Below are 22920 nucleotides of genomic sequence, written 5' to 3'. Positions count from 1 at the left end.
AAAATGCCCATAGGAAGTGCACTTGGATGATCCTTAGAGATAAAGAAGTTCTTTTGTTAACACTGGTTCCTAATTCCTGTGTCTGTATAGTACCAGTGACCCACATTGTGTGTGAATGTTGTTGCTTTTGCAGAAACATAAGGATATCATTCCCCTGAAGGAACACATTTAGAAAGACACTAGAAAACGGGTAGGGCAGTGAACAGTCTTTAAACTGAAAGAGCAGATTGCCCACTGATGTTTAACATCTTCTGTGTTCTAGTAAGGCTGACCTCGTTTAACTTATGAATATATTGATACAAAAACTGAACTATTTTCTTACATCATACATGCCTTTCAAGCTAAATTACAAAGTGGTCTTCCATTTTTTGTTTGAAAGAGTTTGAACTAACTGAAAATACTGTAATTTTTACTCGAGATCCTATCTACTGCAATAGTTAAATGTCTACTAAATCTAACATTGGAGTCCGTTATTTTTTTCCTGCAAAAAGTAAAAGTATTAACAGTTACCATATATTAAATAGTCAATATGTACCAGGCATTATGCTAAATGTTTTGCATAATTACCTCTTATAATTCCCAAACAACCTTATGGATATCAGCTTTCCCATTTTATAGATGACAATACTAAGGCCCAGAAAGATAAAATTATATACCCAAGCTTATACAACTAATCAGTAGCTGAGTCCAAATTCAAAATCTGGTCTGTGTGACTCTAAAGAAATCTATGTTCTAAACCAGTACATCACATTAATACCTGTTGTATTTGGATATTTTGAGAGGTTTTTTTTTTTTCTGGATTGGATTATTGAATTGGTTCCCTCCTTTTTCTAACATGAGTAGAGTTACTTAGTAAATGACTGATATCCTAGGAGTACTTTTAAATGTCTTAGGATGAAAAACTAAAGAAGCTGGTGGAACAGAATGGAACAGATGACTGGAAAATTATTGCCAATTACCTCCCGGTAAGTTAGTAGTTTTTTTCTTTTATTTTTGCAAAAGGGAAGCTTCTCCCAAATATTTTAATAAGATATTCTAGGAAAAGATATTAAATAGTATTTGCTCACATATAAGAAGTAGAGGGAGAAATGCCCCATCTATAACATATTTTATATTGTCATACATATAACTGGAATTTCTAGATAGATTGCTAAAGGATTCCTAGAACTTTTTTAAAACATTTGCTTTTTGTTTTATGTTTTCATTTATTAAGATAATAAAATTAGCATTTTGGTGATTTATTACATGGTAAGTGACTAAACTCATGATATTTCTCCCAATCAGCTTCTTCTGAATTCCTACTTTTATCAATAGCAACCTTTAGCACCCAGGTTTAGAATTTTGGAATCATGTTAGATATATCACACCCCGCCTCCATCCTATACATCCAAGCATTTACTAAGTATTTAAATTACGAGTCTGAAATTCCTTTGTCAATGGTCCTTTTTTATTCTCATCACTGCTTCCATGGTTTACGCTCTCTCCCTCTCACCTACACTATCACAGTGGCCTCCTAACTGGCTTCCGTGCTTGCAGCTTTCCACGTTCCAATTCATCCCACAAGCTACTGGCAGACCGAGCTTACTAAAATGCAGCTGTACTTTATCTTTTCAAAACCTACAACAGCAACTTTAGAGTCTCCCAAATTAAGTTAAACTTCCTCAACCTGGCTTGCACACCAGGGCCCTCCTCTATGGCCCCTACTCAGCTCCAGTTCTGTTTCCTACTTCCTCTCTGTAAGAAGGTTTAGTTACATTCATTTCTGCTTTCTCTCCTAGGGCATTTTGTTCCTGATGATCCCACCACCTAGAATATTCTCCCTTTACTTCTCTACCAGTTAAAATTCTGTCCATCCTTCAAAGGCCATATCAAGAGCTTTTCCTGACTGCTCCTAGGAAGACATAATTTCTCTGTCCTCAGAATACTCCTCTCTCCATTAATCTCTTCTTGGGTGTGAACCAAAGTTTGCCTTTTGTTATAGTTAATTATATATATTTTTTTCTTTCTTATATTATAAGCTCCTATAAGGTAGGGCTTATCTTTTATTTATCTTTGTTCCTTTTACAATATAAATTCTGGCCCTGAATTGAAGCACATCTCTTAGTTTGAATGGGAAGCAAACTTTAGTCATTTAGGATGCGTTTCCATAAAAGCCTGACATTAATAATGAATCTCTAATAAGCCTAAGGCCATGTAGGTACTTCCACATGAAACAGGCTGAGGTTAGGTTGAAGTTAAATTGGCAAAGACATGTGCAGTATATGCTGTTCCTTTAGTTCAAGTGGAGGACTATTTCCCTCAGGAGGCAGAGTTTCTAATTTTAGATGCAACTTTGATATATTCTTTGTCTATTTTTAAGCTGTAAGTTAGTGAGTGATATATGGGCTCTCCAAACATGCCTAAACACGTTCTTGAATGTTTTCAGTGTATACCGTCTATTATAATTCATATTAGAACAAAGTCTTCATGCGCACATCAAATCATACCGATGTGACAATGCATACTTTATTTTATTGGCCTAGAATCGAACAGATGTGCAGTGCCAGCACCGATGGCAGAAAGTACTAAACCCTGAGCTCATCAAGGGTCCTTGGACCAAAGAAGAAGACCAGAGAGTAAGTTCTTTCTTCACTGAGGTGTGAGTCACAATTAAAATATTCCCAGAACATCTTTGTTGTATGTTTTCCAACTTGAGAAAATAGGTTAAGTGTGCGAACAGGAAGTAGAGGACCCTATGCCCATATTTCCAATGAATGAAAGCAGATTTTTAGAATTTTTCTGAAGATCTTATAACACTGAAGAATGATGACACTGACTCATTACATAACATTAAAACACAGGTTATTTTTGTGTGTTTATCTGAAGGTGATAGAGCTTGTACAGAAATACGGTCCGAAACGTTGGTCTGTTATTGCCAAGCACTTAAAGGGGAGAATTGGAAAACAATGTAGGGAGAGGTGGCATAACCACTTGAATCCAGAAGTTAAGAAAACCTCCTGGACAGAAGAGGAAGACAGAATTATTTACCAGGCACACAAGAGACTGGGGAACAGATGGGCAGAAATCGCAAAGCTACTGCCTGGACGGTAATAATATGTCAAAAAATATATTGATCGGGAAGAATGAGGGAGTGGGTATTGAAAATTCTGTTTTAAATGTATAATGAGTGGATTACATTCCATCAGTTGTAATTCATTGGGTTAACCTGAACCATGGCTTTTAGAACTGGAAGAGATCTTAGAGTTTATCTGGTTGAAGACTTGAGTTAAAGTCCAGGAGCCACCCAGCTGTGAGCCCTGGGCCAAGTCTTTTAACCTCCTTCGGCCTCAGTTTCTCCATTTGCAAAATGAGTAGTAACCTACTTCATAGGGCCAATGTTAGGATCAAGTGAAATGAATGTCAAAGCACTTGGTTCCCTACCAAACTCTAAACACATTGTTGGAAACTGAAGACAGTTTGTCTCTGGTCTGAGTTCACACAGCTGATTAAGAGGCCAGAAGGAACTTGGCCACCATTTTCTATGATACTGGAGTTCATTTTATTATGCTACTTTTCTTAATTTTTGTTTCTTTTGAGTAAAAAAAAATAATGTATTTCTAGAATTCTCATACAGCTTCCAGGTTTTTAAATAATGTCAGTGTAATGCTTTCTTTTTAATGAACAAGACAAGAAAATGACCTCATTATGAAGGATAACTATGGAAGCTCATTTTTGTCCACATTCCCCACTTAAACATATAACAGATTTTGTTGAATTTGGAAATATTTTATTACAATCCAAAAATTATGTAAGATAAAACCAAAACCCTTTGCCGTTGAATTGATTCCAGCTCATAGCAACCCTTTAGGACAGAGTAGAACTGCCCCTGTAGGAGTTCCAAGGAGCTGCTGGTGGATTTGAACTGCCAACATTTTAGTTAGCAGCCAAGCTCTTAACTACTGCACCACGAGGGCTCCGATGTAAGATAGAAAGTAGTAAAAGTCTTTTTCTGTTTGAGCTTCATATCCAAAAGTGGAGAAAGGGTCGTTTCCAAGAAGCCATGGCTATGATGGTACATGTACTGTTCTCTCGATGCTGTATAACATTTCCTTCATTCTAGATCAGTACAAGCTTAGAAAATTTAAGAGGTTGGTAAAAGACGGCTTCTTAACACATATGGTCTCAGAGGATATGCTGTTGATTCTTCTAAAAATTAAAGGGCCAATTGAACTTCCTCTTTCTTTCGCTTACATCCCCCATTCCCCTTGAAATAGTAAAAGAGAGGCTTAAAACGGTTTTTTGAATTGAGAAACTGTTTTCCTGAGAATTGAAAGACTTTAGTAAAAAGGCTATGCAGTTTGAAAATGTTTTGAGGGTTAGCACCTTACCCTTCTGGGTTCCATTTTCCATCCTCACCTGTCTGGTTATAGGACAGTTTGGGTGGTTTTCAAATGGTGGAGTTTTTCTGGACTCAAAATTTCTCGCTGGTGCTATGAGAGATCAAGAGTGGACAGTGAGGCAGCAGCGGCATGATCGTTCGCTGACTTCACTGAGTACCTGTTGGGCTGGGTAGGTCCTGCTAAACCTCACTCCCAGGAGTCATTTTCTAGGAGAGCTGAAACTTTAAGTTACACCAGAGTCTTGTACCACAAACAATTAGTATGAACACGAAGGGTTATTGTGTTGAGAATACACCTTTATCGAGGAAATAAAATGGTCCAAAGATACCAAAATTTATAGAAAAGTACATCTATTCCAGTTACGGAATTAAGAAAAATCGGTGGATTATAAATTAGGCAATAGGGACAGCATGATCTTAGGAGGCAGAGGAGACAAAAATGATTAAACAAAAACTATTAGTGGTCCAGAAGAAAAGATCTCTGTTAGAAACAGTTTTCTGTCATTTAACTTTCATCTGAATTGAAATATTTGCTTGTAAAATTTTTATATGATATATTTCTGTGCAGAACTGATAATGCTATCAAGAACCACTGGAATTCTACAATGCGTCGGAAGGTCGAACAGGAAGGTTATCTGCAGGAGTCGTCTAAAGCCAGTCAGCCAACAGTAGCCACAAGTTTTCAGAAGAACAGTCATTTGATAGGTTTTCCTCATGCTCCACCTTCAGCTCAGCTCCCTCCAACGGGCCAGCCCTCAGTTAACAATGACTATTCCTATTACCACATTTCTGACGCACAAAATGTAAGCCATTCCTAAGAATTTAGTTTAATGAGAGCAGGGCTTTGAATCTGTTCGTTCTGGTTCAAACCCCTGCTGAGAGTTTGCATTTCCACCCCAGATATACTGAATCAGAATCTACAGTTTAACAAGATCCTCAGGTGTTTCTTATGTATAATAAAATTTGAGAACCACACTGCTCTACTGATGGAGCCCCGGTGGTACAGTGGTTAAGAGCTCAGCTGCTAACCAAAAAAACGACGACAGTTCAAATCCACCAGCTGCTCCTTGGAAGCCCTATGGGACAGTCCTACTCTGTCCTACTGGGTTACTCTGAGTCAGAATTGACTCTGCAGCAATGGGTTTGGTTTGATTTTCTTCCTCTACTAGTGGTCCTCAGAACTGGTCCCTAACCAGCAATATTAGCATCACCTGGGAACTTGTTAGAACTGCAGATCCTCAGCAGAGGTTTGAAACGATATGAAACAAACCGGTTCGAAGCCCCGAATGAGAGACATGGTTATTTTAGCACTAGGTAATAATAACACCTTATACAGTGTACAGTTGTATACTTTTCAGAGAGCCTTCATAAACGTGATCATGACTGATCCCACCCTAAGCCCTTTGAAGTTGGTAAGGATAGATATTATTATTCCTGATTTATGTATCCAAAAATGAGGATGTTAAGTGATTTGTCCAGGATTACACAGCTCATAGAAATAGTGCTAACTAGAATCCAAGTTGTTTGATTCTGATACCTCTACTTCATGACTTGCTGCTTCAAATCTAATCTGAAGTTAGCTTTTGAATGGAAATTTATTTAACAACGTGCTGCTGAAGAATGGAGGAATGGAGATGCATTTATTGGCTAATATTTTTCTTTTCCAAAATGAAAAGCAAATGTAGTATCACACTTAAAGAGGAGATAGCTTGACTTACTGAAATTCTCTTGATAATTCTAAGATTGATTCTGGTAGTAATCTAGCAGAAATATCTGAATTTATTCATTTAGGAAGTGTTTATGCTCTTACTCTGAATCAAGAAAAGAACTTTGTGACATTGATTATCTGATGTCTTTTTTTGTCAATCTTTATTTTGATTATTGTGATTCCTTTCTCATTTCTATGTATTATACTTAGGAAAAGAAATAATTCAGAAGGGGTAGAAAAGAAAGAATGAAGGGAAAAAATCAAGAAACTTTAATCTTAAAACTAGCAATAGTAAATGATGAACGTTACCCTAGAATACAGAGCTTATGTGCAGATTCTATGCAAAACGTATTCATAAACAGTTTTTACTTTTCTATATTTGTTTCATCCTTTTGGCCACAGACTTTCCAAAAAAGTCTCAGGTGAATGAACTATCATTAGAGGTTCGATGCTCTTCATTAAAACCCATAATTATCTCAAGAAAAATATTTTTATTTACAAACAGCGAATACCATCACTTTTTCCCATCAAAACTTCTATCATACATTCATGAATGCATTTGAGATTATATTTTCCATTGCTCTTCCCTAATTAAGAAATACTTCCCATCAGGATTGGTGCACACTTCAGATTTCTTTCACTGTTTTAGCTATCTAAAAAACCAAACCAAACCTATTGCTATCAAGTAGATTCCAACTCATAGTGACCATATAGGACAGAGTAGAACTGCCCCATAGGGTTTCCAAGCAGCGGCTGGTGGATTGGAATTGCCAAGCCAACCTTTTGGTTAGCGGCTGAACAGTTAACCACTGCACAACCAGGGCTCCTTTAGCTATCTAGCCACTTTAAAAAGACTAAATTTCAGATTATTCTTTATTGCTTAATGAATTTTATCAGTAAAGCATTATTTTCTCAATCCTGGAGCAAAACCTCAGGAAGCCAAGTCCCCTGAAGCATATGTAACCGTGAGTGACTCAGCCTTTGTTTTCCCTTTTTGATCTAGGTCCCTGGTCATGTTCCATATCCTGTAGCGTTACATGTAAATATAGTCAATGTCCCTCAGCCAGCTGCTGCAGCCATTCAGGTAAGATCATTTTAAGATCATTTCCTAAAGCAACTTGTTAGCTGTTCAAGGCACCGACTTAAAAAACGCTTTATTTCTTTCATCTGAACACCTATCTTTACCTGGCCAACTGCAGTAAAAGGAGAAGGGAATAGTGTAGGGGCGGGGTGGAGTTCTGGCCAGCCAGCTACCAATCTTCGCTTCTGAAGTGAATTTGCTCTGGAATTCTCTGATTCTCTGCTACTATATATTGGAAGGATCCCTGGTGGCACAGTGGTTAAGAGCTGTGGCTTCTAACCAAAAGGTTTGTAGTTTGAATCCACCAGCTGCTCCTTGGGAACCCTATGTGGCACTTCTGCTCTGTCCTATAGGATCGCTATGAGTCAAAATCAACTCAATAGCAGTGGGTTTTTGTTTTTTTGCACACTGGAACAGCTCATCAGTCAGCATACACTGTAACCTCAGATTTCACCTTGATCCCTTCAGTCCAGAATAATATTCATGAACGTTTTTACTGGAGCCAAATTCAGTTGGCATTGGTTTCACCAGGGAAGCTTTGGGCTGTGTATGGTACTTTACGACTATAGATTGCAGTTACCATTGTATTTACAACTTCCAATCAGACCTTTGTCTCTTTTTCTCCTTCAACTTTTAATTTCAGAGACACTATAATGATGAAGACCCTGAGAAAGAAAAGCGAATAAAAGAATTAGAATTGCTCCTAATGTCAACTGAGAATGAGCTGAAAGGGCAGCAGGCGCTATCAGTAAGAATAGTCACTGTTTGTTTGAATAGGGGTGGGGCTGGGGGATACCAGCTTTACCAGGCACTGGCTGCTCTTTATCCTTTTTCTCCTCTTCTAAATATTATCCTAATCAAGGCTCTGTGTTTCCACTAACAATATTTAAACACAAGAAGTTCCTTGTAATAAAATACAGTTGGTGCCAGCAGGTATATTGACTAAATTGGAAGTATTTTTGTGTCACAATAGCACCAAAATATCCCACTCAGGATTGTCATCACTGATTTTTTTCCCCTAGGAGGGCTACAATCAATTCAAAGACTAGCAAAGAAAAATAAATGAAAATCTCCATTTTTTAAAAAAAGCTGTGCATCTTGTAATGAAGATATGGTGCCTATTCATTTGATTTTTTTCTTTTTCTATTATTTTTCTTAACCTAGATCTTCATTCTTTATAATTTCAGCCTTGATCTGATGCATGTTCAGTACATAAACGTAAAATAAGATCTATCTTCTCTATAAGTAACACTAGCCACTCTCATTTGTTTGCATGCATGGAAACTGCGTGGGCCACTCTTGAATTCTGGCATCTTTTTTTTTTTAGTGATTGGGCAGCAAACTGGGAATGTAGCTTGTGCTTTGTAACATATGTAGCTAACCAACTAAAACAGAATAAAAGAGAAGTGATACCCAGTAGGTATTCTTAGGAGTAAATTTCTTTTTCTTAAATAATAAAATGATTATGTGCATGGTATGTTAGTTCGACCACTTTTTAACTTTAGCTGATGTTTTGCAATTTCTCCTGTTGCATGATCATGCTGAAAGGAGACTTCTGTTAACTTGACCTTCTGCTTTCCTAACCACGTTGAGTTAGCAGCCCTTCACTGCCCGGTGCAATCTGTAGCCTTAGAAAGGGATAGAAGCAACAGGAATATATGCAGACGAAAGCAACTCTAATTTCTTGAATCTTTTAGCTTTTTTGTAGCTTAGAAAGCAAATAGGACAATTCTTAACACACAGCAAACATTTATGGACCTTCTGGAAATTATGGTAAAGTGTATGTTTAAAACACTTCCTGTGAGAGTTGTACTTTGTAACATAGTCCCATTAATTGCAGTTTTAACAAAATCATAACAATTTAGGCAATCATGTAGATGCTAAACTATACCACTATTAAAAAGCAGGGTCTTGCATTGATAAAAGGAAACATCTTGACAACTGTTTCATAGGAGTAAGTTCTGGATGATGCAACTAATTTTATCTTCCCTCCAACAGCATCTGATACCTTGTGCAATTTCATTGCTAAGTTCCTTCTTCCTTTCTTCTCCCTGCTCTTTCTTTATTTCTCGCCTCCCTCCCCCTTTTCTCAGACACAGAACCACACATGCAGCTACCCCGGGTGGCACAGCACCACCGTCGCCGACCACAGCAGACCTCATGGAGACAGTGCACCTGTTTCCTGTTTGGGAGAGCACCACTCCACTCCATCTCTGCCAGTGGATCCTGGCTCCCTACCGGAAGAAAGCGCGTCTCCAGCAAGGTGCATGATCGTCCACCAAGGCACTATTCTGGACAATGTTAAGAACCTCTTAGAATTTGCAGAAACACTCCAATTTATAGATTCTGTAAGTAGAAGGATTAAGGCAAGTTAATGGTTTTGGAAGGGGAATTAGGAAACCCATTTCTTAAATCATTGCCATTTTCTATAGCAAATATCATGTTATTAGCATATGCTAATGTAAAGGTAAAAGTATGATTTTAGTCTTAGTATATACTTTTTTCGAAGTTATGATTTCATAAGCTACCCAGATAAAAGGTAATGTTTCACACTTTTCCTTCAAAATGCATATTTTTTTAAATAGTGAAGATAATAACTTATAAGCAGAGTTTGGATTATAGGAATAATGTTTTAAGTTATATTTAACTTTTTTTTTTAATTTGTTTATTATTTTGTGCTTCTGTAGAACTTTGCCTTGCTTTGGGATACCACATGAAGAATTATGTTTACTCAAAGCTTAAATCAATGTATTTGAAGTGGTAGTCAGTTCACTGGTGGTACTATATGGCTTTCTGCCCAAACATGGATGATTGCTTACCAGTCCCAATTGGTCCACTGAGTCAAGTCATCTTTAGTGAAACAAAGTTGAGTTCAGCACCTCATCAGCAGACACTTGGTTAATTCTTTCAGATTCCCAGTTGGTTAAAAAGCATTTATTGCATACCCTTCGGACAGGGGATGAATATTGCCAATAATGTTCTGTCTAGAAAAGGTTTCTTTTTGCTTTGGATTGCATGCAAATGACAGAATGCCAGGAGGTCCCTGCAGTGCACATGTGGGATCTCGATGAGACAGCATGGTAGACCCTCTAATGCGGTGTGACAGAACAATCGTTAACCTTGAAACTGGTTCTCAAGAAGTCAGCCGGGCCAGGGCTTCTCTTTGCATTCAGCATCTCTCTCTCAGTGCTGTGTTTCAGGTGATGGCACACATCATGCACACACTGTCTCAAAGTTCTGTGCCTCCCACATTGTTTCAGGATTCTTCATCATGGTGTGATCTCAGCGGTTTTGAATTCTTTGAAGAAGCAGATTTTTCACCTAGCCAACACCACGCAGGCAAAGCCCTACAGCTTCAGCAAAGAGAGGGCAATGTGAATAGACCTGCAGGAGAGCCTAGCACGAGGTTGAACAAACGCTTGTTGAGCGAGGGTTCACTTGACCCACCCAAGCCCTTCCCTCCTACAAGGCACAGCACAATTCCGCTGGTCATCCTTCGAAAAAGGCGGGGGCAGGCCAGCCCCTTAGCCACTGGAGACTCTAGCTCCTTCATATTTGCTGACATCAGCAGTTCAACTCCCAAGCGTTCCCCTGTCAAAAGCCTACCCTTCTCTCCCTCGCAGGTAGATCAAAATGTCTGCACAGATGTTACTAATTTTCAACAGACACCTGAGCCTGAATAATCTAGAAACTAATCCTTTGGAACAAATGACTAACTACTGTTGCCCTACTGATTTCACTCCATTGTTGAATCTAGCTCTTGCTAAGTCAGACTACCTCCCAAAGTGCAGGCTGCCTGCAGGTTGATTGGTGACTACGTTTTAATGATTTCGCTTGCGCTTTGGTGGTTTGAGAAGATGGTTAGTTGCATGGCATGTGCTTTTATTTCCTTCAACACTAGAATTTAATATTTCTGTCCCTTCTTCTTCTCTGATCCTTTATCTCCCTTTTAAAATTTTAACATTTTTCTACATCTTGTTCACTTATTATTATGTGATTCACTGACCCAGGGAAGCGGGGAACCGAACCATGTTTTGATAACATTTGGGTTTTAACTAAAAACTAGACAATTTAAAGCTTCCAATCCATTTATGGGTGGAAATGCTTCAGAAGAGGATGAGGAACAAATGCTTAAGGAAAGTAATTTGCTTTAATTTCTCAACATTGGCTGTTTTGAATTGTGCTGTAATATTTTATTAGCACAGTTTTGCCAAAGAATATTCTTGTTACATATAGGTTTTTTTTTTTTTTTTTAAGGCATGGAAATTCTAATTCTTATTAGTGACCTGTGTTCCTAAATTATTAAGAAAATTGAAATCAATAGATAATTTGGCACTTTAAAACATTTTTCCAATTATGTCTGTTGAGTTTGTTTCAAGCACGGCTTTAAGTATGAACAAATGATGCCTCACAAAAAATTATCTTGTTTTTTGCCTGTATTTTCCAAACTGTGTTCTGCAGAATATTAGTTCTGCAAGACTTTAATAGATGTCCCAGAAAAACTTCTAAATATGTAGGTATATGAGTTTGGGAAACAAAGAATCAAGCACATTTAAAAATTGGTTTCTTTACTACAGGACCTCTCAGAGTTTTTTATATACTGATGTACATGGTGGATTTCCAGGAGGAGATTATGATATGCTGTCTTTCCCAAACTTACTTGACCTTAGAATCATGTGTTTCAGGAGCACCTATTTTTCTCCCAGAACACTATATAATAAACTTACTGTAATAATAGTTTTAGTTCATAAATCATTAAAGAGAGAAAACAGAGTATAAAAGAAAATGATCATTACTTTCTAAAAAAAATCCCTTTTACCTTTTCAGCATTAATAAAGTGTGCACCTCATTCTCTTTAATGGCAAGTGTCATTTATTGGAATATTTTCTTAGGATTTTGCAAGTTTTTCAGCATTGACACTAGATTTTATTTCTTGGAAATCACACTCCAAATCTTGTGTGCTCAATTGAAATAAAATATTACCTTATCCAACACTACATTGTTGGATATTTTTATTTATTATCCTATTATATCTTTATTATCTTATATAATGGGTCAGTAAAACATGCTTGTCATCAAGGTGTAGTTTCTTTTAAAATTGAGCTAAATAAAGAATTTCTGTTTAAGTAATTTTTTTCTTTCCCCCCATATTTAGTTTTTAAACACTTCCAGTAACCATGAAAACTTAGACTTGGAAATGCCTTCTTTAACTTCCACACCTCTCAATGGTCACAAATTGACTGTTACAACACCATTTCATAGAGACCAGACTGTGAAAACGCAAAAGGAAAATACTATGTAAGTCCTTGGTTCAAGAATGAAATTCTTTATCTTTTAGTTAGGGTGATATAGGCTCCAAATATCTTAGTCCACATTACTAATCTGCATGTATGTGTATAATCATGTATATTCCTACATTGAATATATCTGTCCTGGGCATGTTACCACTACCAAGAGGTAGAAGATGGAAGGATAAACTAAAATTATCCTTTGTCATTCATTCCATAATTTCCTATATATGCAGACGTTGTTTTCATACAGTTTTCTTTTCGTTCAATAAGATATCTTCTTCTTCTCTGAAAACAAGATTGTAAATCTTTGATTTCATCTAGATGATATACTTTAGAATAAGAATGGTTCACATTTTTAAAATCTTACTTTTTCTCTTTGAAATTTATGTATAGATAGGACCTTTTCTAACACCACCAGGAATATTATATGATTAGAAGCCAAGGGCTGATAAAGCAGTCATTTATCTTCAATAAAGGAGCCCTGGTGGTCCAGTGGTTAAGAGTTCCAAAAGACTGGCAGCTCAAATCCACCAGCTGCTCCTTGGAAACCCTATGGGGCAGTTCTACTCTGTCCTATAGGGTTGCTATAAGTTGGAATTGACTCGACAGCAATGGGTTTGGTTTTTAGTTTAGTTTAAAGGTTTTACCAGTTTAAACAAATGGTGGAGAAAGGCAGCATGAATTATAAAATACTTTCAAATAAATGCAATCTCATTATTTCCAAGTACAAGAAGTAAATTTTAAAAGTTAACATAATGTCTTTTTAATGTGGGCTTTGTGTTAATGAATAGATAAAATTGATTTGTAAATGATATCAGATCTTCACAATGGCCCCAGTCATTATAAAGACCTAGGGCATTATACGTGTCTTCAGAACTATTAAAGAAAGATGAAAATTATTTTAATGCTCTTAGTCCTAGGGGTACAATATTTTGAAATATTTTAACATATATGATGTACATATTATTTTTTTCTTAATCAATATATGTGATTAATCAGCATCCCCAGTTGCCTAGCAATGACAGTTTCTTGTATTCAGTAGAAAAACAGAGCAATGTAAGAGATATGGGTTTTCTTATACTGAATAACTTTTTTTTTCTTTTTAAAGTTTCAGAACTCCAGCTATCAAAAGGTCAATCCTAGAAAGCTCTCCAAGAACTCCTACACCGTTCAAACATGCACTTGCAGCTCAAGAAATTAAATATGGTCCCCTGAAAATGCTAGTAAGTTTTAGAAAAGTTCTCGGGTTTAGTTGGCTTATTAACATAGAAATTTTCCTCTGATGCAAAAATACGCACTCTTTCCTTCAGCCTCAGACCCCATCTCATCTAGTAGAAGACATACAGGATGTGATCAAACAGGAATCTGATGAATCTGGAATTGTTGCTGAATTTCAGGAAAATGGACTGCCTTTACTGAAGAAAATCAAACAAGAGGTAAACACGTGGTCCTTCAGAAGGAACAAGCGGTGAATCCTGCTCACTTTGCTCCTCACTCTGTTTACTTAACGCATCTGGCATCTGTGCTGTGTAACAGCACCATTCACAGAATTTTCACACAAGATGTAGTTAAAAGGCACTCCCAGACTGTAGGTGTGTGATCTTTCATTTGGGAAGCCAGGGCACCTCTATTTTATGTTTGGACAGAGAACATGCTAGAGAGGAAAAAGAAGAAAGAAAGAAAGAAGGTAGGCAGTTTTTTACTAGTCTTCTTATCACTGATTTAGCTAAATAAAAAATAAAGTTGCTATCGACTCTATTTTGACTCCTGGTGACCCCATGTGTTGCAAAGTAGAACTGCATTCCATAGAGTTTTCGTGACTATGACCTTTTGGGAGCAGATCACCAGGCCTTTCTTCTGAGGCACCTCTGAATGGCCTCAAACTGCCAACCTTTCGGTTAGCAGTCAAGCACTTAACCATTTGTGTCACCCTGGGATTCCTTAGGGTTGTGTGTGCGCGTGTATAAAAGTGGGAGAATCTAGCTAGCAAAGATCAAAATTTTAGCTTGGTGGCAAGTGGCATTTCTAATGGGTTAGATACAAAACCTCTTGAATTTATTTTCATATTGGGGTAAATATTTGAGAGACTGGCCAAAAATTTAGAGTGTTAATGTTTCATGAGAAGTTCTAGAATAACTAAGCACTTCCTATTTGCTTTTAGGTGGAATCTCCAACTGATAAAGCAGGAAACTTCTTCTGCTCAAACCACTGGGAAGGGGAGAGTCTGAACACTCAGCTGTTCACGCAGTCGTCACCTGTGGCAGATATGCCAGTAAGTATATGTGCACAAGCCCCCACCTTGTGTTGGTGACTCACAAAATTCAGGGTGTGGCATGAAGGGCTACTGCGATTTCAGCATTCTTGAATGCATCAAATACATCCTATTTCTAACTATTCTCTCTCACACATGATTATTTTCTATGTAATTATTAAAGTGTTAAATAGAAAGTGGAAATTTTATTGATGTAATGTAAACAGATTCTGTTCCATAGCAGAGTTTTTCATTATTTTCTTATGATATGAGTGTTCTTCTCACTTAAAAAATCTGCTGCATCAGTGTATATATTTCCATGAAAACAAGTTTTATATTTTCTTTAATTGATTTGTCTCCTATATTTGGCATTGCCTTCTTGTTAAATTGTCTCTTCTTTGGTGTTATGTAGCATCTAGTGTAGTGCCAACCATGGTGTTTGGTTCACAGTGGATGCCCAGTATTGTATGCAATATTATATGGCTTTGGTTACCACCTTTCAAAAAGGTTTGGCGTTCAGGTAACCTGAATTTTTAAGTTTGTAATTTATGAGTAGTTGCCCCTGTCTCATAGAGAATCAGAGCAAATAACTATTGTAATATTAGGCATATACTAAGTGCCAAGTACTGTTCTGAGGACTTAAGATGTCTTAATACATTTATTCCTCACAACAACCATATGAGATTGGTGATATTATCATGCCCATTACACCAACTGGGAAACTGAGGCACAAGGAGGCTGAGTCATTTGCTCAAGGTTATATAGCTAATAAGTGGTAATGCTGGGTTAGAATTCAGGAAGTCTGAGCTGTTTTAACCATTATGCTCTATTGTCATTAATGTGTAACTCTAAAATACTTCTGTACAAACATTCGAAATAGTTTTCTCAGTTTACTAATAGAGCTTAGTAAATCTTTCATTTAAAAAAACACGTATTCATTAATTTAGCAGATGTTTATTGAGTGCCTACTGCATGCCCAAAACTATGGCAATATTTGCCACAGCAGGATTAGGATTAGTACATAGTTGAGTTCTCCTTTTAGCTCATAGGGAAGAGAATTTCTGCATTTTTTTCACCCTAATATATGTCACCTCAGAGTACTGTACTCCCTAAAGTGCTGGAATTGTGTTGGCACTCATATTTTCCAGCCTCATTTAAATTTCAAATTATTCTCTTTACCTTTAGAATATTCTCACAAGTTCTGTTTTAATGACGCCAGTATCAGAAGATGAAGACAATGTTCTCAAAGCATTTACAGCACCTAAAAACAGGGCCCTGGCAAGTCCCTTGCAGGTAATTACTGTTCCAACACTGGTATCTTAGAATTCACTCATTGAAAAACTGATCATTTTGCAATTTTTTTTTTACATTTTAGACATAGGGGAGTGATGCTTTTAAACAACCTCTTTTGTGGAGAAAAGTATATTTTCATACATTGCTAGTGCAAATGTGAATTGTTACAATCTCTTGGAAAACAATTTGGCAGCTTGGTTAACAATTAAAATTCATATTCCTTTTGGCCCAGTAATCCTTCTCCTAAAATTCTATTCTTTTTTTTTTTTTTCTTTTTTAATTTTGTTGTACTTTAGGTAAAAGTTTACAGTGCAAATTAGTTTCTCATTCAAAAATTTATACACAAATTGTTTTGTGACATTGGTTGCAATCCCTACAATGTGTCAGCATTCTGCCCCTTTCCACCTCAGGTTCCCTGTGGCCATTCATCCAGTTTTCCTGTCTCTTCCTAGCTTCTTTTCTTGATTCTGGGCAGGAATTGCCCATTTGGTTTCATATGCTTGATTGAACTAAGAAGCATGTTTCTCACTTGTGGTACTGTTTGTTTTATAGGCCTGTCTAATCTTCGGCTGAAAGGTAGATTTCGGGAGTGGCTTCAGTTCTGAGTTAGCAGGGTGTCCGGGGGCCATAGTCTCAGGGTTCCTCTAGTCTCTGTCAGACCAGTAAGTCTAGTCTTTTTTGGTCAATTTGAATTTTGTTCTACATTTTTCTCCTTGTCTGTCCAGGACTCTCTTTTGTGATCCCTGTCAGAGCAGCTGGTGGTGGTAGTGGGGCATTAAACAACTTCTTGATTCTAAAACTCTAAAGCTTTCTCGTTGCTATCATATGAGACACACTGGAAAATTTTATTATAGCAGGTTCCCAGAGCATGATGGAGTGAAACATAACCTGATGACAACTGAGACTAAGACCATGTATTACGTACATGTCAATATTTCCTTCCTCTGCATGTAAATATCTTATAAAAGTCTGTCTATCTTGTTTACTTTTTGTTCCAAAACTTTTTATTTTTTACTTTCTATTACTAAGCAATCAAAGCTCAGGTATTGTTTAGATTTTTAAAAGAAGTTTGAAATTAGCTAGATAGAAAATAATTGCAATTTATTTGACTATCAGCATCCCTGGGTGGTGCAAATGGTTAACACCCTTGGCTGCTAACCAGAAGGTTGGAGGTTCAAGTCCACCCAGAGATGCCTCAGAAGAAAGGCCTGGCAATCTACTTTCAAAAACTCAGCCATTCAAAACACTATAGTGCATAGTTCTAGTGTGACACACACAGGGTCACCATGAGTCAGAGGCAACCAGAACTGGATTTGACTACCAGGATTCGAAAGCCAGTGTTGTGTAGACAATCTGTAGTTGACCATCTGCTGTCAGGTTTTAATATCAAAAGAGATTTTCCCTGTAACTCTGGAGTGGGTGTATGCTGATGAAATATAACAAATTTCATGTTACTCCTGAGCCAAATGAAAATAGGAATGCAAATTCACTCTCCCAAATTATTTAAAGCAGTTCCCAACAGTAAATAGCCCAATACCCAGCCACCTGCAGAACACTCCCTCATTCCCCCTGTGCTGCACCAAGGGAAACTTCATAAACCCAGGAGCATATAGAGAACCTGGGAAAGTTCTCAAAAGTGGAAAGTTGTATTTGATTCTGTAGGTTAAAGACATTCAGTTAAGATGGTATACTTGGAGAAGCTTATCCACTCGCTTAAAGGGCTTTGCTATCATTGCAGTAGGCCCTCTCCCTTTAAATTGTGAAAATCTTAAAAATGGTACCTAAAATCCCACCAATTAGAAATCTATTTGTGATACTTGTTGGTGTTGTTAGGTGCTGTCGAGTCAGTTCCACCTCATAGCGACCCTATAGGGCAGAGTAGAATTGCCCCATAGGGTTTCCAAGGAGTGGCTGGTGGATTTGAACTGCCACCCTTTTGGTTAGCAGCTGTAGCTCTTAACCACTGCGCCACCAGGGCTCCCTGGGATACTTAGTTATAAACCAAAAACCAAACCCATTGCCATCGAGTCAATTCGAGCTCATAGCAACCCTACAGGACAGAGTAGAACTGCGCCATAGGGTTTCCCAGGCTGTAAATCTTTACGGAAGCAGACTGCCACATCTTTCTCCCGTGGAGCGTCTGGTGGGTTCGAACCACCAACATTTCTGTTAGCAGCTGAGTACTTAACCAGTGCACCACCAGGGCTCCTTATACTTACTAAGTATTATTTTTAAGTAATACAAATAGAGCTGAAAGGGCTGTAGGCATATTTTGTTTATGAGTTCAGTCAGATTGCTTTCCTGGTGGCCTCTATCTGATTCAGTTGCTTTGAAAAAAAAAGATGACTGTTGCCGGGAGTGTGGAATAAGGAAAGTTAGTACTTTGTGGAGAATCTGGGAAGTTGCTGAATGAGTTGGGCTCAGGTCAGACCCATGTGAAGAAGACTCCGAATATCACAAAGATTTGGAGATAAGGAAGAGACAGCACTCCACCAAGCCATATGAGGGACACACAAAGGGGTGAGAAGAAAGTCAAGACAAAGGTCAGCCATTTCAAAATCTTACACAGAGGCAGTCCTGGGTCCATAAGGGAAACCTTTTCTTTCCGTCTTCCTTCCTGAGTTACCTGGCCCTTGGTTTCCAGAACATAGAATTTGACTAGTACTACTAGTACTTTGGAAATGTCCCTGGGAGGCACTAATGGTTTGCACTTGACTACTAACCTAAAGTTGGCAGTTTGAACTCACCTAGTGGCACCATAGAAGAAGGACCTGATAATCTGCTTTCAAAGAGATTATAGCCAAGAAAACCCTATGGAGCAGTTGTACTCTGTAACACATAGGGTCACCATGAGTCAGAATTGACTCAATACCAGGGGGTTTGGTTTTTGGTTTTATCGGAGTCCCTGGGTGGCACAAATAGAAGGTTGGCAGTTTGAATCCACCGAGAGGCTCTGAGGAAGAAAGGCCTGGCAACCTACTTCTGAAAATTTAGCCATTGAAAACCCTATGGAGCACAGTTCTACTCCGACACACATGGGATCGCCATGAGTTGGATTTGACTTGATGGCAACTGGTTTGATTTTTTTTATTTATCGGTACTTTAATTAAGCTAGATTAAATTTTATGTATATTTTGTGAACTAGTTTAGAACCTCACCTGTATTTGTAACAGTATAGAAAAAGTTCATCTTCAATTTCTAAGGAAAAACATATAATGCTGTTGCATTGTTTCTAAATTATCAGTATAGAACTTTATTATTAATATATTTATACTTTATTTAATAGAAATACGGATCATCTTTGAAACTCAAAATTAAATAGTAGGTCTATTTGACTAATCTATATTTTCTAGCATATTTGGCACTCTACACATTCTGACATTTATATACTGAAGTTCAGTCATCTATGCATAGCACACAGTGAAGACAGTATTTCTCAATGCCACTAAACTGAATAACTGAAACTTAAAAATTAATTTTAGAATCAATGCTTTTATCTGCACTACATGGTTTACTGATTTACACAGATTGAACATTTTAATAATATGCTATAATAGATAACTGTGGAGCCCTGGTGGTGAAGTGGTTAAGAGCTCGGCTGCTAACCAAAATGTCTATGGTTCGAATCCACCAGCTGCTCCTTGGAAACCCCATGGGGCAGTTCTACTCTGTCCTGTAGGGTCGCTATGAGTCGGAACCGACTCGACGGCAAAGGGTATGTAGGGGTAAAACAGATAACTAATTCATTTTAAGAAATACTTACTAACTGAATGAACGGTACACATCAAGTATCACCTTCACTTTGTATCATGGAGATCTAGCTTCTGATAGTGTAGAAATGTGTGATTTCTAAAACGTTTCAAACTTTTATGATAAATATTGGAAAATGCATCAAGTGATTTTAAATATTGAATCATATATTGCCTATAATTGAATAATATATTGCATATAATCCTGATTCAACAGTATTTATGTTATGTTTTTATACGTGGTATTTGTTTTTTTAAAACATAATGTTATTTCAGATATTTCCATTGATAATCCAATTTGACCTAACTTAGGCAGATTTCTCACACATGGTATTATTGGACATATTGTTCATTTATTAAATGATCTGGCTATTCAATTTAAGAGTACTATATAATCTATTTTTTTTGTACTTATATCAGATATTAAGTGGAATTTTAGGCAAACCATCTAGATATTTTTGTCATAATATTTTCAATTAAGACAATGAAGTATAATTACCCAAAATATCTTAAAATTTAGGTACTTCTAAAACTTAAAATAATTTCCACCTGTAAGGTGCAACTGATTGTCTGTCCTTCCAGTTATCTAAATAAATTTACTTAGGTACAAGAACAGTTTTAGCAGTAAAATAATAAAGTCATTATATCTGATATTGAAAACTGTAGAGACTGCAGAATTCTGTGTTGTTTTGCCATTTCAGTTTTAATCATCCCTGGCTCAATTATGGTGATAACATTTTAGGCAGAGCAATTATTATTGTTTTTGAGGCTCATAGACCTTTATGACTTGGCTTCTTTTGTACATATAAATGCACATGCTTACACATAAATATGTGTAGGTTACATTTGATATTTTTATATTAGAAACGTGAGAAGCTATAAGTTTATAACATTTTATTATGATAAATTTCAAACATATGTAGAAGTGAAAAAAAATACCATGATCTAGAGTTAAGTTATTAACATTTTGCCATATTTGTTTCATCAATTTTGTGAAGTATTTTAAAGCAAATTCCAGATAATGTAATATTTTATTCTTATGTAGTTCCAGCTGTATCTCTAAAAATAAGAACATTTTCATATATGATGCAATACCTTATCATACACTATTATTAGCAATAATTCCTTAATACTCTAATTCCTAGACTATATTCAAATTTTCCCTTTAATCCAAAAAAACGATCTTTTTGTTTGTTCGCTCAAGATTGAAACAAGTTCACACATGGCTTTCGATTGTTAAGTGTCTTGAGTCTCTTTTAATAGCTAGACCAGTGCTGTTCCATAGAACTTTCTGCAATGATGGAAATGTCCATATGCTTCTGTCCAATATGATGGCCACTAGTCATATGCAGCTATTGAGCACTTGAAATGTGGCTAGTGCCACTGAGGAAGAGAATTTTTCATTTTATTTAATTCATATTAATTTAAATGTAAATAGCCACATTTCCTACTTTTCTTTCTGGACTCAGCTCTTCAAGGAGCTCTGAGTGCTGTTACTGGGAAATGGTACGTAGAGACCAAAATCAAGGTGCTAAGTATGCCTGTCATTGCATGGGTTGTCATTGAGAAACAGTTTGCCCTATCCTCTAATTTATAAACTATACTGCTTCAATAGAGGCTTTTATTAGCCATCATACACAAATAATATCATATTTTTTTAAATTATTTATGCTTAATCTTTTTCCAAAAGGAATTTGAGACAGCTGCATAATCTTATAATTGCTAGGTTTCTTTAAAAACAAAATAATTGCTTTAATTTTAAATTGTAAAAGAAAACAGGGTACTTTAATAATAAAAAATGTTCTAAGATATTTTTGATTTTGTGTCTTTCATGTGACTCAGAATACATGAGATATTCACGTTACACTATTGTCAGTACTCAGCCTTTTTCCTAATTTGTATGTGAATAGAAGTGGAGTATTAAAAAAAAAAACCCAATGCCGCCGAGTTGATTCCAACGCATAGTGATAGGCAGTTATAAAATGATCACAAATGAGGAAATAGAGAGCACATGCGTGTAGAAAGTTTGCAATTCGACACATGTAAGGCAGATTCACTGAGGAACATTGCTGGAGTCTGCCATTCAAAATTTACCCTGAGAGAGAGCCAGTTGGGTGGATTTGTATCTTTTCCTGCCCCTTTAGTCTGTCGTCAAAGGATTGGGGAAGGAATTAAGGCCCAACAAAGAGGCAGGCACCCACACACAGAGAACTTCCTCCTTAGCAAGGAGAAAAGAGCCGCCTGTTTTCCTCAGTATGTTCTCAATGTGCTTTACATTTTGAAATGAATACATTATACTAATAAACATTTCTTAAAGTAGTCATCTGTACATCTTTATAGGTAGATCTGAAACTATGCTTAAGTTACAAGCCTTCTAAGCTTCTGTATTTTTCTCTTAAATTATAATTTCCTTTTATTCCTATTTAAAACCCTAGTGTAAATGATGTGTTCATATGCTTTTTACTCACTTACTTTCCTCTTTTTTCTAACCACAGAATGACAACCTTAAATTTTAATTTCTTGACTTGGCTTTTGTCATGGCCTTACTTTTTTTAAAGTAGTGAATTTTATTGAAGTAAATATCTCAACCATTATTATTTAAATACATTTGCACAAGGTCAAAGACTTTTAAAATATTATTGCTGGCAATTAAAACTCACTTTTTCCCCCAGCTTTTTAGTTCAGTGTGTTTTGGATCGCTCCTATTTTTATATGAATTGTTAATGCAACGTTCTCTTTTTCAAAAAAAAAAAAAGGAGAAAATCTTTTTTGCATGATAGGTTTTGCAGAGGTGTGTAATAACCAGCATGAGGGCAACAGGAACCTGGATTCCAGCCTAGACTTCACCATTTTCTCATTGCATGACTATAAACTAACCTGTTTGGAACAAAATGCTCTCGTCTATAACTTGGGGATCAGAGTATACACTGCATTCACCACACAGGGTGAGAATCAAATGGATATAATTGCCTTCAAAATAGCAGCACACTAGCAAATGTTCATTGTTGTTAGTTGCCATTTACCAGTCCTGCACCATCTTTACGATCATTGGTATGTTTGAGTCCACTGTTGTGGCTTCTGTGTCAATACATCACCAAGCATGATGTCCTTTTCTAGCGATTGGTCTTTCCTGATGATGAATCCAAAGTAAGTGAGCTGAAGTATCACT

The 22920-nt window shown here is 36.8% G+C and overlaps 1 protein-coding gene across 3 annotated transcripts in view; it reads left to right on the top strand.

Moving 5' to 3' along the window:
• Window positions 1-22920, top strand: part of MYB (MYB proto-oncogene, transcription factor) — a 42436-nt gene that overhangs the window by 5830 nt on the left and 13686 nt on the right. For 2 of the 3 annotated variants that reach the window (XM_023729940.1, XM_004368894.2), the window contains exons 3-14: window positions 894-965; window positions 2523-2615; window positions 2866-3086; window positions 4947-5181; window positions 7090-7170; window positions 7811-7915; window positions 9261-9515; window positions 12323-12465; window positions 13567-13681; window positions 13769-13894; window positions 14620-14730; window positions 15895-16002. In XM_023729940.1, the coding sequence (XP_023585708.1) occupies window positions 894-965; window positions 2523-2615; window positions 2866-3086; window positions 4947-5181; window positions 7090-7170; window positions 7811-7915; window positions 9261-9515; window positions 12323-12465; window positions 13567-13681; window positions 13769-13894; window positions 14620-14730; window positions 15895-16002 (1665 nt within the window). Of the gene's footprint in view, window positions 1-893; window positions 966-2522; window positions 2616-2865; window positions 3087-4946; window positions 5182-7089; window positions 7171-7810; window positions 7916-9260; window positions 9516-10427; window positions 10791-12322; window positions 12466-13566; window positions 13682-13768; window positions 13895-14619; window positions 14731-15894; window positions 16003-22920 lie in introns of all 3 variants that reach the window. The other variant, XM_004368892.2, reaches the window with a different exon arrangement.

Source organism: Trichechus manatus, unplaced genomic scaffold, assembly GCF_000243295.1.
Source record: "Trichechus manatus latirostris isolate Lorelei unplaced genomic scaffold, TriManLat1.0 scaffold00002, whole genome shotgun sequence".
Taxonomy (NCBI): domain Eukaryota; kingdom Metazoa; phylum Chordata; class Mammalia; order Sirenia; family Trichechidae; genus Trichechus; species Trichechus manatus.
The sequence above is the reverse complement of the archived record's forward strand: the minus strand, read 5'-3'. Positions and strand labels throughout refer to the sequence as shown.